The sequence below is a fragment of the Diospyros lotus genome, chromosome 2 (assembly GCF_014633365.1).
Source record: "Diospyros lotus cultivar Yz01 chromosome 2, ASM1463336v1, whole genome shotgun sequence".
Classification (NCBI taxonomy): domain Eukaryota; kingdom Viridiplantae; phylum Streptophyta; class Magnoliopsida; order Ericales; family Ebenaceae; genus Diospyros; species Diospyros lotus.
In genome coordinates, this window is record NC_068339.1 from 8,922,937 (window position 1) to 8,937,816 (window position 14,880).

General features: G+C 35.6%; 1 protein-coding gene across 1 annotated transcript; it reads left to right on the plus strand.

Annotated features, from left to right (window-relative positions):
* The first annotated feature begins 12,050 nt into the window (after window positions 1-12,050).
* LOC127794618 (protein DETOXIFICATION 51-like) lies at window positions 12,051-13,751 on the plus strand. The gene has a single exon (XM_052325867.1). The coding sequence runs from the start codon at window positions 12,135-12,137 to the stop codon at window positions 13,749-13,751; it is 1,617 nt and encodes a 538-aa protein (XP_052181827.1). The 5' UTR covers window positions 12,051-12,134.
* The last annotated feature ends 1,129 nt before the right edge of the window (window positions 13,752-14,880 follow it).

A 14,880-nucleotide genomic window follows, 5' to 3' on the forward strand; every position in this document is an offset into this window, starting at 1 on the left:
TATTTTTTTAGAAAAATGTCCGTTTCCACATTTTTATTTTTTATCGAAAATATTTCCCATTTTAGTTTCCGTATAACATAACTTGAGGCGTATACTTAAAAAGTATGAGTCCCATCAACATAGAGTGAGAAAGAATGATACCATTTTAACAGTACGATTTTTGGAATAGTTTAATAAACATATCTTTTAGGTTTATACATAATACTATTATTATTAGCCTAGTTTTACTTACCATATTATATGCAAATTGCATAAGCATTACATGTGCCTATCAAAAAGCAACCAACTTTTAATTTAAAAAAAAAAAATTAAGAACCAGACAAATTGACAGATAAATTTGTAAAATAGGGACTAAAATATCATCGCTCACATTGCATTACACTTTTTTCAATACAATATGAGTATGGATATTTTAGTTTTTTAGGCCCCATTCTATAAACTTGTCAGACTCTGTAGAATAACTCTAATTTTAATTTTGCATAAAAAATCATCCCAACATTAATTTTGTTTGATAACAACACACAAATCTAATAAAGCTCGGTTATTATCATTAATGCAAGAAACAAAGAGGCACTATTTCTAAAATTAGTAAAGAAGACCGATCTGGAGTTGGTCGGTTGGGGTATGTTTAGCACGGGTTTTTATTAATTCTAGTTCAGTTATTGGCTGGGTTTGATCAACTTTTTTAAAAAATGTGACCGAACTAATGGGCTAGAGTTGGGCTGGTCGATGGATGGAATCTGCCACCAATCAAACTTAGCTTTATCGGGCAAAGAAACAACATTGGGCCAAGACTAGATTAGGCCCAATAATGTAGATAAGAAATGACATGGGCTGGAATCTGCAGAACTTAAATTGAGTAACATTTCCACAAAAATCATCCACCAATATCACTTCATATTTGTTTGATAGAACTAGTATTTATCCTAATTTAATACGTATCTTAGTGGCTTTGATGCTTCTTTATTTTTATTTAAGTGAAGCTGAAACTCATAATTTTTTATTTTATATCAAGTCATATATATTTATTTACACATGCTATATTAAATATTATTTATATCAAGTTGGGTCCAGTTTAACATATTATTATTGGACTAAAGTCCACTTTTCTATTTGGGATATTTTATTAATTAATTAATTAATTGTTTGTTTTTTTTTTCCCAAAAACAAACCCTACCACTACCGGTCATGACTTTGGCTAGCTAATAAAATTGGAGAGTCTGATTAATTAATCTTCAGGATTTCTGCAATCATTTCCCATACCCCCCACCATTCGTATAATTTTAAAATCTTGATTAGACATAAGTGAAATGACCATAGTAGTATATATATATATATATGATACAACAAGATGGTGTAGGAAAAGGAAAAGTCAAGCTAGATTTAAAATTAATTAATGCAGCTTGGATTCATCACTTCTTTGTGCATTATTATTCAAATTTATGGTTGCTGAATTTGCTCCCATTAATTGTGCACCCATCTACTGGGTTTTGACACATATAGCATCACTGAACAGTCAAAGATTATCATTGTTGAGATGCCCACTTATTCCACAGGAAACCCTGACATCTTCTCTTTATTTCTTTCTGATCTCTGGGTACATGATGTGTGTGTGTGTATCTGTGCATTTGCCTTGAGCCTTGAGGTTCTGTTAGGATTTTGTCATGCAAGTATATATGACACTTCGAGCTGCATGCTTAAATTACATACGATACGAAACTTTATTTTGTGTGCAAAGACGATACACGTGATCATATTTTGAGCTCGTAATATTGATCTTGCAATTGGCCTAATGAACTTATCGATCACTGAAGGGCCGTTTGGTACGGGAGAAGTTTTTAAATTTTTGGGATTCATAATTCTTAGAAATCTTTGATTCCCAGAATTTATACAATTCTATATTTGGTTAGGTTTAAACATTATCAGGAATCTTGAGTATACTTTTATGAGAATCTTACATTTCTATGTTTGGTTTAAAGGGAATTCATGTTATTTTTTCAAAATTATCCATATTTAATTTTTTATTTAAAAATAATAAATTCCTTCTATTATATTTATTGAGACTCACAACATCTTTAAAAAGTCAAACAAATGTCATTTTTTTTTTTACAGATTATGTATATATATGCACGTATATATTATAATATAATATATATATATAATATGTTTATATGAGGTTATAAAAGGGTAAGGGGTATTTTAGTCTTTTTTTTGTTAAAAACATTCCCAAGTCCACGGAAAAATTAGATTCCCAACCCCCCTTATGAAATTTTTTTTGTAGAAAAGTTGCTTAAAAATCATTCATGAGAATCCTATTTTTCATGATTCTTTTTATAAAAAAAATTATACTAAATATAAGAATATAGATTCTCAACCTAACATTCTCAAGAATTTTAAAATTTCTCATATACCAAACAGCTCCTAAGGGTTAATTACCCTCGAGCTTACCAACATCAATGGCTTTAGCCTAGAATTAGGGAATATATTGACAACGTTAACGGTATGGTATGTGATTTACCCTAAAAGTAGCGTTAACTTGGGGGGGAACATTAATCAACTTTGGAGTGTGGATTTTCAACATTGAAGATATATGATGCTGACATATATTGGACTTTATGGGGATTCTATACTACAAAAATCAAACCTCTTTGGCAGCCAAAGATTCTCTTATCATTCAAACGACAATTTGTCCCCAGCATTTGAGGTCCAAGTGATGGTGACCCCAAATCCCATCCAAATCCAACCCTAATCATTCCATAATCTTCAATGCATCAACAGCAAGACATATGCTTTGGAGTATGATTTCCTTGATTCCATTTTCCAATTTGACTCAACATTTCCTTCCATTTTAATTCCTGCAAAACGGAGGGTAGTAAATATATATATGTTGTTGACTCCCTTTCATGTTACCAATGTTGGGCAGCCATTGGTCCAGTTCCCAGTCCCATAAAAGTGTACAATTGATAGAAACTTTGCATGATGAAGATGAAGCATAATTCACTCTATATCTGTGACCATATATATATTTTTCCAAACTGTGCGGCCATCAATGGGTGTTGGGCCCTGTTAACTTAGAAAGTGAAATCCAAGAGAATTGAAATTGGTGCCAAAGATGCAAGAGAGATCTCATCTTGATTCCCATTCGATGACAAAATATCTGTTACATTATGAGAAGCACCATCGAGATTTTGACTTTCCTTGAAAGATAAAGCATTAAACCTAAGCAAATCATGAATGCCTTTTGACTTTGGTGTATGATCAATATATACCTAGGAAATCACTTGATCCAATTTGTGTGGATTAACCTTATACAAGGAGATTCTATTATGCAAATGCATATTACCCTTTTTTTTAAAAAAAAAAAAAAAACTAATGTTGGAACCCAGTGAGAACAAAAAAAAAAAAAAGTTGCCCAAACACAGTTATACAGACATGTATATTTAGCAACAATTCTATCGGGCGACACCTCTAAAACGGAGACACATGGCGGGAGAAACTGCCACCCACCAACAACGAAGCAAGCAAGAGTTACACTAGAGCAAATAAAACAAACCGAACAACATAGCAAGAGGCCCACCAATCAGATCAGGAAACAACACCCCCACACCCCCAACACACACAGGGTCATTACGCATATTTTGGAACCTACCCTAGGTGGAGGTGAACTAGACTAAGCAAGAAGCGGTTGATGGGCAGTGGGCAGTAAGTCTTCTAATTAGTTCCGAAGGGTTTGCTAGTTTCAAGGTTTTTGATTTGTTAGGGCTAGAGGCTGCATTTGGGCCGTAGTTGTCTTGTCTTTTTGATGGGCTAGGTTTGAATTATTGTTAATGTTAGGTTTTGTTTTTCATTTTTGGTTCTTTATTTATTTGTGACACGAGTTTAACTCTTGATTTTATTTATTGGTCTGGAGTACTAAGTCCAGTGCATTTACCTCTTAGTAGATTTTATCAATAATGAATATTAGCTAAAAAAAATAAAAATATACTACTCTGAATTGATGCATGAATCACTTTAGCTTCATTAGAGTCTTTAAGCCCAATACGATGTGAAATAAACATACATATGGAAAAAGAAAAAAAGGACGCCTCCTACTATACAGTCGACCCGCCCAATTCGACAACCGCCGCGCCATCAGCGTTCGATTTCAAAACCGGCTCTAAGTTTGAAAACTTTGCTCTTCTGTTAAAATAACTATTAATTAATACGAAAATACAATAATGTTAAATGAAAATCTATGACTGACATGACTGAGAATTTAATTTGTTGAGGCAGGCAGCCAGCCAGATCCCCATTAAGCCTTTTCATATGCATAACAGTACAGCCTGATATTTAGCTTTACTAGCAGCATCTAATTAAGCTCCCCTTTTGCTTTCCTCTTTTGATTTTGAATATAAAAATGGGTTATGGAATTTTCAGGTGGCCAAGTTGGCAGCCGACTCAGCACACACTTGAACATGACCCAAAAGGGGTAAGGGCGGCCAACGGCGACCGCCCGAATTGGCAAGTATCCGACTGATACGGAAATTGGAATCGTATGTTAAAGGCAATCAGAATCGTGTGCAGAATGCTCCCCACGTGGGATATTCCATTGCCATGCGTGAGGGGCTGTATCTCTCTCTGCTCTTTTCATCACTTTTAGATTCAGGAAAAAGCTTGCAAGAAACTGAAGAAATCAGATATATGGAAACCACATTCCAATAAGCACGTTAAATATATATATGTGTGTGTGTATTCATAGAGGCCATATAGGCTCTGGCGTGAGGCGTTCTAAGCCTCGCCGATATCCTGTATGCATGTGTCATGCACTAAAAACGCCTTTTATAAAATATTATAGAACAGATCTTTTTATATGAAGACTAATATCTTAATTAATAATTTTTTTATGAAAAAATCGTACAAATTAAATACTTCTTTTCTGTTTACATGTGTTGGGAAAGTTTGTGTTACATTTTTACATTATATATACGCGTGTGCGTGTGTATGCGTGTGTGTTTGTGTGCTTGGTTGGGTTGAGGTTGGAGATGAGCTGTGCGTGTGAAGCAAGTTGCTGTATTATTTTTGCAAAGTCCCTAATTCTGCAAACTCCATCTCACATATCACGTGCCTATATATATTTTGTTAGACTTTCAGGCTTTTCTCTGATCTCATCTTCCTTCTGCTATCTGCTAGTTAGTCATAATGGGCTTGGTAACTGGGCACTTCCCTTTTTCTTCATTTATGGCTTGCTTCCTTCATCATCTGATCCACGTGTAACTTGAGCTAGCGGATCAACAGTGGCTGCCTGTTAATGGTCAATTGGTCATGATAAATGTGGGTGTATATATATATTAGGGTTGGCCGACCTAGGCAGGAGAAAGAGACGCCGCAAGAGTTACGTACGTCATGGCTAGCTAACTTGTACAAGCTGATCTCGGCTCTCATCAAAGCTTTTTCTCTTAAAAATGAATTCCCAATAAGAAAAAAACTCAGGCAGACCCATGTATACAATTAATTCGAATATTAAGATTTGTCACGTTACCCAGCGATCAAAAAAAATTTAGTTACTTGTTAAATAAAATAAAAACTAACAAGTGGTCAAATCTTAGTCTTCCCATGTATATGCTCATCTATACACTTCGTACATATAGCAATGTAATTTCTTTCTTGGAGGACTCTGATTAGTCAAAACTCAAAAGGAGAAGTGACTCATCTGGGGTGCTGCCACGTGACCAATTAAACCCACAGGAAACCTTTCTTTTCCAATTCTGGGAAACGGCCTTTTTCTTCTCTTCTCTGCAAGATCTAACCTTTTCTTTCTTTTTCACTGTATCCGGGCTTTAATTGAACTGGGAGATGCATTGACGAAATATTCTCACACGTATATGTCTTTCATGTAAAGGTGGCATTTTGTTATATAATTAAGCAGCGCCCAGAAGGTGGATCGATCGTACGCATATTTTAAGCAATTTTGAAGCGAAAGTCAATAAAAGGGTTTGAAAGATTTGTTTATGTTATCTTAGTAAACTAATATTGTTGCAAATAATGCAAAATGGACCCCTATGCAACCGTTGGGGAGTGAGTATTAATTGTGTTCATTATTATTTCTTCTTCTTTTGTTCCATTTCAAGGCATAAAAAATCGACGATAATTTAGTAGAAATTATACTTTTTTACATGATTTTTTTTTCCTGGGGATGAGCATACTTTTTATTTTTCATTTCAAGGGGTATATACACGTTTTCTCTACTCCTTTTTCCTACCAAAATTCAGTCTGCAATATTGACCATTAAGTGCGACCCCCTTCATACTGAATTAAACGATTTCACTTTCTGTCAAATTCTAAAATTCTCTCTAGCAACTTGGTGATCAAAATGAAAATAAAATAAAAATTAACAAATTGTTGAAATTTGATTTGGGTTGACAGATAAGCTAACTTTTACGTTTAGTTTACTTAAATATTTTCAGTAATATGAGAAACAAAGAGAACTCAATAATTAAGGGGAAAGTTAAATAGAGATCGCGTAAGATAAAAAAAAAAAAAAATGAATGAGATTTGTCAATCCATTAGTTATAGATAATTAATTGCTGATTAGAGAGGCAATCGATGGGCATAGAAACTAGAAGGACATAGTAGCATCATACTTAGATATAATATATTAATTTACAGCAGCATTTGTATCTACCGTGGAAGAACAAGAACAATTAATCAGAAAAATCTGAAACGAGCGAAAGACAAAACTTCTCTTCTACTTGTTGCCAGTATGGAACTGAATCCGAAGAATTAACCGGGCAATGATGAAACTAATTCTTAGAATTTTTATCCCTTTTCCTCTTTTTGCGACATATAATTTTCACATTTGTGAACAAATTAACGTACGTTTTGCAAGTTGATTAAACAATGAATCAAGGTAGCTGGTCCGCACCATACACAAATAATTAACAAAATTTGGAGATGAGGAATCGACAGTTTACATTCTTAGACAACACACTACATGCATGTAATCAATATATATATATATATATATTAGTAATTTAGTACTAATACTATAAATATATAGGTATATAGTTATGGTGAAGGAAAGGCCTCTCACTAACTCATGTAAACACAGCTTTCTGCCTTGGCCAAGGGCAGCTAGAGCCCAAGGAAGAAGAAGGAGAGAAGTACCTGGAAGTGGGTCCCGTGAACCCATCAAGATATATATATATATATATATAGCCAAGAGTATCATAATAAATTTTCAAGCCCCTCCTCTCTCTGACTGTCGAACACTTGCGTGTTTGCTGCCCTCTTGAAATTTTTCTCGAGAAAATATTTTAGATTATCATTTACCGACCATCTTCTGCCTTTATTGCCTTTGCCATATTGTTTATCAGATACCTGAGTAGTGTGCAATGTTTTTTTATTTATTTCTTTTTGGTTTTAATTTAATTTGTTGAATGTTATGGAATAGGTATTATTATGCATTGAAATGTGAGTATGGTCTACTCATACCTCACAACTCACATATATAGATCATATATATGCATATATATATATGGTGAGCTACACAATTTTAATTTTTACTTAGTTTCCATAAATAGTTTGTGTGCAAACAAATAAATATATTACCCTTGTTTCAATTTTGGCTACTGAAATTTACAAAATTTACTGACCAAAATTACAAGGGCGAAATTTATATTTTTGTCTCTATACTTTTACTTTTTTCTTTCGTGTAGTCATTCAAATTCTTCGTTATTTCGATTACACTTCTAAATCTAATTTTTAAGTTAATTTAATCACTATACTTTAATATTTTTTTGTATAAAAATTTAAATTTTTTGTTATTTTAATTGCATTCTTGAACCTATATTTTTAAATTAATTTAACTCATATATTTTTATGTGTAAAAATAAAGGTAAAATGAAATAACAAATTACACATATAAAAAAAAGATAAAATAAGATGATAAACTACATATCACACTTTGTTCATATTAAAATATAAGAGTTAAATTGATTCAAGAATATAAATCTAAAAATATAATTAAAATAACAAAAAATTTAAATGATCATCCAAAAAGAACATAAAATTACAAGACTAAAAATATAGTTTGGCTAATTTAAAGTGTACCATGTATGCATGTTACATGGAGATACATCTACACACATACATACATATATGTATGTATGTGTGTGTGCAGAGTCCATCTTGATTTTTCTAAGGTTCAAGACAAATTTTCTCAAGTGTGCTCTTTATACAAATTAAATAAAAGAAATAAAAGTTATCAACTAATTAATTTTATTAAAATTATAAGAATTTACAAAAGATAAGAAATAATATTTTAGGGCCTCATTAAAATCTTGTTTGAAGAAAATCTAATGGGACAAAATCCCAAACGAAGGAAAAAAAGTATCCCGCATTAATTGTAAATATTACATTAAAAAACGAAAACTACATATTTGAGTTTACATGTTTCCTCCCAAATTTCCATAAGTATTTCTTGATTTGATTAATATTCTTTTCATCATGTATAGTTCATTGAAACAAAAATAATCATAACATGTATCTACAAAATAAAAATAGCAATAAAATCTTCTTTTGACAGGATTTTATTTAATTTTTTATACATATATATATATATAAGTTAAAAAAAAAAATTGGGTCCCTCAGTTGTGGGCACCGGGCTCTAGCCCTGGCCCAAGCCAACTCTGCGTGTATGTGTGTGTGTAGGGTGTGTATATATATATATATATATAATATGTGAACTGAAACTCTGGAGTTTGAGCTGAGTTTGAGATCAGTGGTGTCAGATGGGGTGGGATTGGGGGGTTGGACTGTCACCTTTAACGTGTCTCCTCTTCCCACTCAAACTTGGGAAACTCCTCCAAGGCAGACATCGCTGCACCATTTTCCTTCATTCATTTTCATCCCATCAGAACTCAAAATAATAAAAATAAATTACAAAAGCTAATTAATTAAATATATATAGATATATATTCACAGAAAAAGATGTTTGAATATCTTACGACAATTAATTCATTAAGAATGTTTTGTTACTTTTTTTTTTTTTTTAATTAGAGATTTTAGAATTTTGATAAAAGTGGTATTTATTCTGGTGACAAGTGATATGACGACGTGGAGGGAAGCCATGCATCCGATGGCACTTTTGGTTTTGGCTGCGTAATTCTCATCTCAGCTCTCGATCATTTGGGAAGTTTTGCTTTGCATATATATATTAAGTTTATGGTTTTGGCATGCTATTAATTGTAATATATTTATATATTTTTCAATACATAATATATAGTAGATAAAGATATACTGTATTTCTATTTTTAAATTTACTAAAAAATCCCCATCAACCTATATATTCACAATTTACAAACCTAACAAACATTATGCAAATGGTGGGATAAGTCATGACATATCACAACTCGATAGTCTCTCGTATTAAAGGAGGGTTGTTTCAATATTTTCACTAAATGATTCATATGTCTATGCATGCGTCCAAGTCTGTTATTGTTAGGATGTTTTCTCTATATTGTTATAATGTTTACCACCTAAAAATATAAGCTAGTTTTGTCCTTCATTCACATGATTAGGGTTAGGGATGTCGTCACATCAACACGCACAATAGCGGTGACAATCAAGGACATGCTTAGAGGCATGCATAGAGTGATCTTGGGCTAGTGTTGACGAGCAACTTCTTGTGCATTTGTCGGTGAAGAGGTAGGGCATGCTGGAAGAGCTACACTTCGAGCACTCTAAGGTGGAGTAGTAGATAAGGGTTGTCCAATACTATTGACTAGTCGAGGGAACTCGAAGGTGGGAGTAGGCCAGGAGTCCAAGCAATGAATGGAAGAATCAGTTTGATATTTGATATGGGATATATAGTTTTGCCCCAAGTCTTGGGTCTCAATCTCATAAATTTTGTAGTAGATGGATTGTCCTACAATACTTGTTTTGATAAACTTTCTAATAAGTTTAGTTTTAGTTGAATTCTAATTGGGGTATTGAATTTGAGACCTTTTACATTCAATGTCACAAGACAGTACGTAGTCATAAATGATAGTTTTCTCTTTAGATTTTAATTAAGATCTAGTGGTTAAAATATGTATTTGAAGGATATAATTAACGTCTACAGAAATAAATAACTACTGTTGCGTCCCATGAAAATTAATAAGAAAAATAGTACACCATCTTTTTGTAAGAACAACTGTGATATAAAACAACCAGATGCATGAACTAGTAAAGTTAATAATAATAACAACAATAAAGAAAGTGAAGAAAAGATATTGGATGCTCTTCTCATTGGGTATGGTGATGAGATCCTTAAATGAGAGGAACAAAATGGCACATATAGTGCTCACATGCCAAAAGGGGAAAATTACATCAACTAATTGGAGACAAGATGCTTCTATGATAATATATATTTAAGATCTTTTTGTGACAACTCTAGTAGCTAGGTTTACAGACATAGTTTTTGTGTTTTTGTTCAATAAATGTAATATGCACTCTTACAAGTGTTGGTTCATAGAATTATTTAACAGATATCCAAAAGATAGTCTAATAACGTAAGAAAAGGAAAATATTGAGCCATTTGATTATGTTAGAAATTGCAAAAAAGGAAGTGGTAATAAAAGCAATTTTTTGAAATATGGGTGCACAACTACAGGCCACAAGTCACTAGTGTAGATAAATTGAATGTGAAAAAGATTAAAACTTGACGTTGCAGAAGAAATAAGGAAAGATTAAAACTTGGGAGGGTATAGTGGAATCATTTGTAGAAAATTAATGAACATTCAATTTCCTCACACAATTATGCCAGAATTGGGTGATTTATTAATTAGGTATCTAATTAACTTTATATTAATTAATTTTCAAAACTAATAATGAGTCAAGAAAGTCGATGATTTATTCTCACATCATAATCATGCCAATATGGATATTGGACCAACAAAAAGTCAATGCTTTCACTTAACAAACAAACATTGTTTTAACCCCCTTTTCACTTAGTATTAACACCAAATCAAACACATTAGATGGTGCATAATTGAGAGCAGAAGATCTAACAAGAACAGTGAGACTTTATTTTATTCGTCATTTTTAAATCACTTGGAAGATGATATTTTATGTGACAAAATGTGTGCAGTGCAGGCGCACTGATGTTGATGATGATGGTGGAATCCAATCAGATCTTTTCACTGTAAGCGTAAGCATGAATTTTGGGAGACGCTTGTATATATGTAGAAGGAATCTGTTTAATTTTTCAACTTAATAGCAATGTTCTTATTAATTCTTTGTATCAGAATCATTAATCTTTTCAATACAACTTGGGCGTAGAGAGAGAGACTCAAACTAACATTTTGTGGAACATGGCAAGTTAGACTACTACGTACAGTGGTGATGAAGGTTGTGTTTTACTTGGGTAAATTGGATAAATCTAATTTTGAGGGATACTTCTACAGTAGCTGAGCCTTTGAGCTAGGACAATTAATTAATGATTACAGGATGTCTCTTTGACTCAATCTATTAAAAGAGACAATCCAGGAAATTGAACGAATCGCTGTTAAGTTGTAATAATAACTGTTGCAACAAAATCTCAAGAAAATGTAAAAAAAAAAAAGGTTCCTATCCTGACAAAATAATCCAAAACTCACCGACGGGTAGTGGTCTGGTCTGGTCTGGTAATGAAGACTTCGGATATGCAAGTGTGAGTTGGATGAATATGCAAATGTAGTTCTAAAACTCTCCATGGTAAAAGAAAACCTCCGATCCGTTCAGTTTACGTATATATATTGGAAATTGTACTTCTGAGGCTGTCAAACACTGACATCACAATAATAAATTAGAAAAATGCAAACATATATACATATATATATTCGTTAGAAAATTGCTTCGCCATATATATCCATGGATCCATCCAAGCTTAAACAAAAACGAAAAGGAAAAGGAAAAGGAAAAGGCAAAGGAAAGGGAAAACTCTGTTTCAGCCCACCCCCCGGCCCTCTCTCTCTCTCTCTCTCTCTCTCTCTCTCTCTATTAATACTCAGCCTCTCTGCTTCCAAAACTCTCAATCCAATCTCCACGGACAGACAAAGAGTGCTCTTCATGAGAGTATCTCTCCCTCCACAACTACTCTAAACTAACCGACCCATTTTCCATTCTCTTTTCTCGCCATGTGCAATCCCACCACCACGCCGTCGGCCATCGCCTCCGCTGCCGTCGGTGAACACAAGCCCGCTGCCCAGAAGTCGCTGCAGCCGCAAACCCATCTCTATCTCGATCTCCTATCACTCACGACTAACCTCACCGACCAGCAGGGAAAGCCAGCCTCTACCCAGTTCCCGAACTACCCCCAGATCGTCGACGAAACCAAGCAGCTTTTCAAGCTCGCTATACCCATAGCTTTGACGGCTCTGATTCTGTACTCTCGCTCCATTGTCTCGATGCTCTTTCTGGGCCACCTCGGCGACTTGGAGCTCGCCGCCGGCTCTCTGGCCATAGCATTCGCCAACATCACCGGCTACTCGGTTCTCTCCGGGCTAGCTCTGGGCATGGAACCGCTCTGCTCGCAGGCATTTGGCGCCCAGCGGCCCAAGCTTCTCTCTTTAACTCTCCATCGCTCTGTTATCTTTCTTCTCGTTTCCGCCATACCCATTTCGTTTCTCTGGATTAACATGGCCCGAATCCTTCTGGTTCTTCATCAGGACCCGAAAATCACCGGCTTGGCTCACACGTATCTTATTTTCTCGATCCCAGACCTGGTGACGAACTCTTTCGTCCATCCAATCCGCATTTACCTTCGCGCTCAAGGGATCACCCACCCGGTGACGCTAGCATCTCTCGCCGGCACCGTCTTGCACTTGCCCATCAACATTCTGTTTGCATCCCACCTCCGGCTCGGCGTGGCAGGGGTGGCCGCGGCGGCAGCAGCTTCGAACTTCGCCGTGCTGGTGGCGCTTGTTTCGTATGTGTGGGCATCGGGGTTGCACGTGCCAACGTGGACGGCGCCAAGCCGTGAGTGCTTGACCGGCTGGATGCCGCTGGTCCGGTTGGCAGCGCCAAGCTGCGCTTCGGTGTGCCTGGAGTGGTGGTGGTACGAGATCATGATCGTACTGTGTGGGCTCTTGGTGGATCCCAGAGTCACGGTGGCATCCATGGGCGTTTTGATTCAAACCACGTCGCTGATATACGTTTTCCCATCATCGCTAGGGTTCGCGGTTTCGACCCGGGTGGGTAACGAACTCGGGGCAAACCGACCCGAAAAGGCCAGGGTTTCGGCCGCCGTGTCTATACTTTTAGCGGCTGTGATGGGCTTATTGGGGATGGTTTTTGCATCCGGGATGAGATGTAAGTGGGCTCGGATGTTCACAAACGACGAAGAGATCGTGCGGTTGACATCTGCAGCCTTACCGATCCTAGGGTTGTGCGAGCTCGGAAACTGCCCGCAAACTGTCGGATGCGGCGTGGTCCGAGGCACAGCCCGCCCGAGAACGGCAGCAAATGTGAACTTGGGAGCATTTTATCTTGTGGGCATGCCGGTGGCAATTGGGCTTGGGTTCTGGCTCGGGGTCGGGTTCTGTGGGCTTTGGCTTGGGCTTTTGTCGGCCCAGGTCTGTTGTGCTGGGCTGATGTTGTATGTGATTGGGACAACAGACTGGAACAATCAAGCCGAGAGAGCGCAGATGCTAACCTGCACAGGACGAGCGGATAACACAACGACAACGATGCCCCTTGATGATAATGAGAAAGAAAACGAGCCGTTGACATGCATTGCGGTGACTTCATCATGATAGTCAAATCAGCTGACCAAAATAGAGACCCATTTTAACTTGCATTTTTAAAATTTTGATTACTATTTTTTTGGTCAAGCATGACTGTGAATTACCTACTAATTTTTTTTTGGATTTCTTTTTTGGGTCAGGGGGAGTTTAATTTTAAGTCTCCAAGTAGGAATTAATGACTTGAAAGATTATTATGGGTTTTTCTTTTTCTCCATATATATATATATATATTCATCATCAATATCAGTCACATCATTTCGTATTTCATATTTAGATTAATTATTGAAAACACAAAACCCAAACCCTAGCTAATTAAGAATATACAATCAATAATGTATTGTATTTTGAATGTGCGCTAAATAATAATGAACTCATTGCCGCCTGTAACTAAATTTTGAAGTACTACTCTAATAACCAACCAAAAAGAATGGCAATATTGTGGGCATAGTATATATATATATATGACATTGCAGTTACGCAATTGCAGGCAGAAAGCGGGAAAATTTGTCTTGTTAACCGAAAACAGGAGGAGGACCGGCCAACTAAAGCTAGAAGGACTACTGTTTCCTTTGGCCGTCCATCATCATGAGAAACCATTGAAAAACAATCAGACACACACCATATATGTTTTTTGTGACAAAAGTAACGCAAAGCGGGTCATCATAATATCATTGTTTGAAGAAGATGTCCCAATTTAATTAATTAATTAATTAATTTCCTGCATTACCGCAGAAACAATCGTTTCCTTAACTTTGACCATATTTAATCTCATCATCTTCACTAATTCAAAACTCAAAACCACAGTCGTACGTGTTCTATATGTGAAAACCCACACCTTCCATATTCTTCTGTATTCTTTCCACACAGTCTCTGCTGCTGGCTTTTCTTTTTTTCCTTTTTGAATATCGAAACCTTCTCTCCTTATTGCATCACCAGGTGATGAAACTCTCGTTAGTACAGCTTCTAAATTGTAGAATTTATGTTTAATGACGATTCCTTTCAGAATATCTTTTAAGAATATAATTTTCTTCGTGGGCATTTTATATCCTCAAAATGGGGTGCCAAAATAAGACAACACATTCACCAGTCATATGCAAGTGTCCTCAATTAAAGGTGGAGCCCCCCAAAGAGTAGTGTT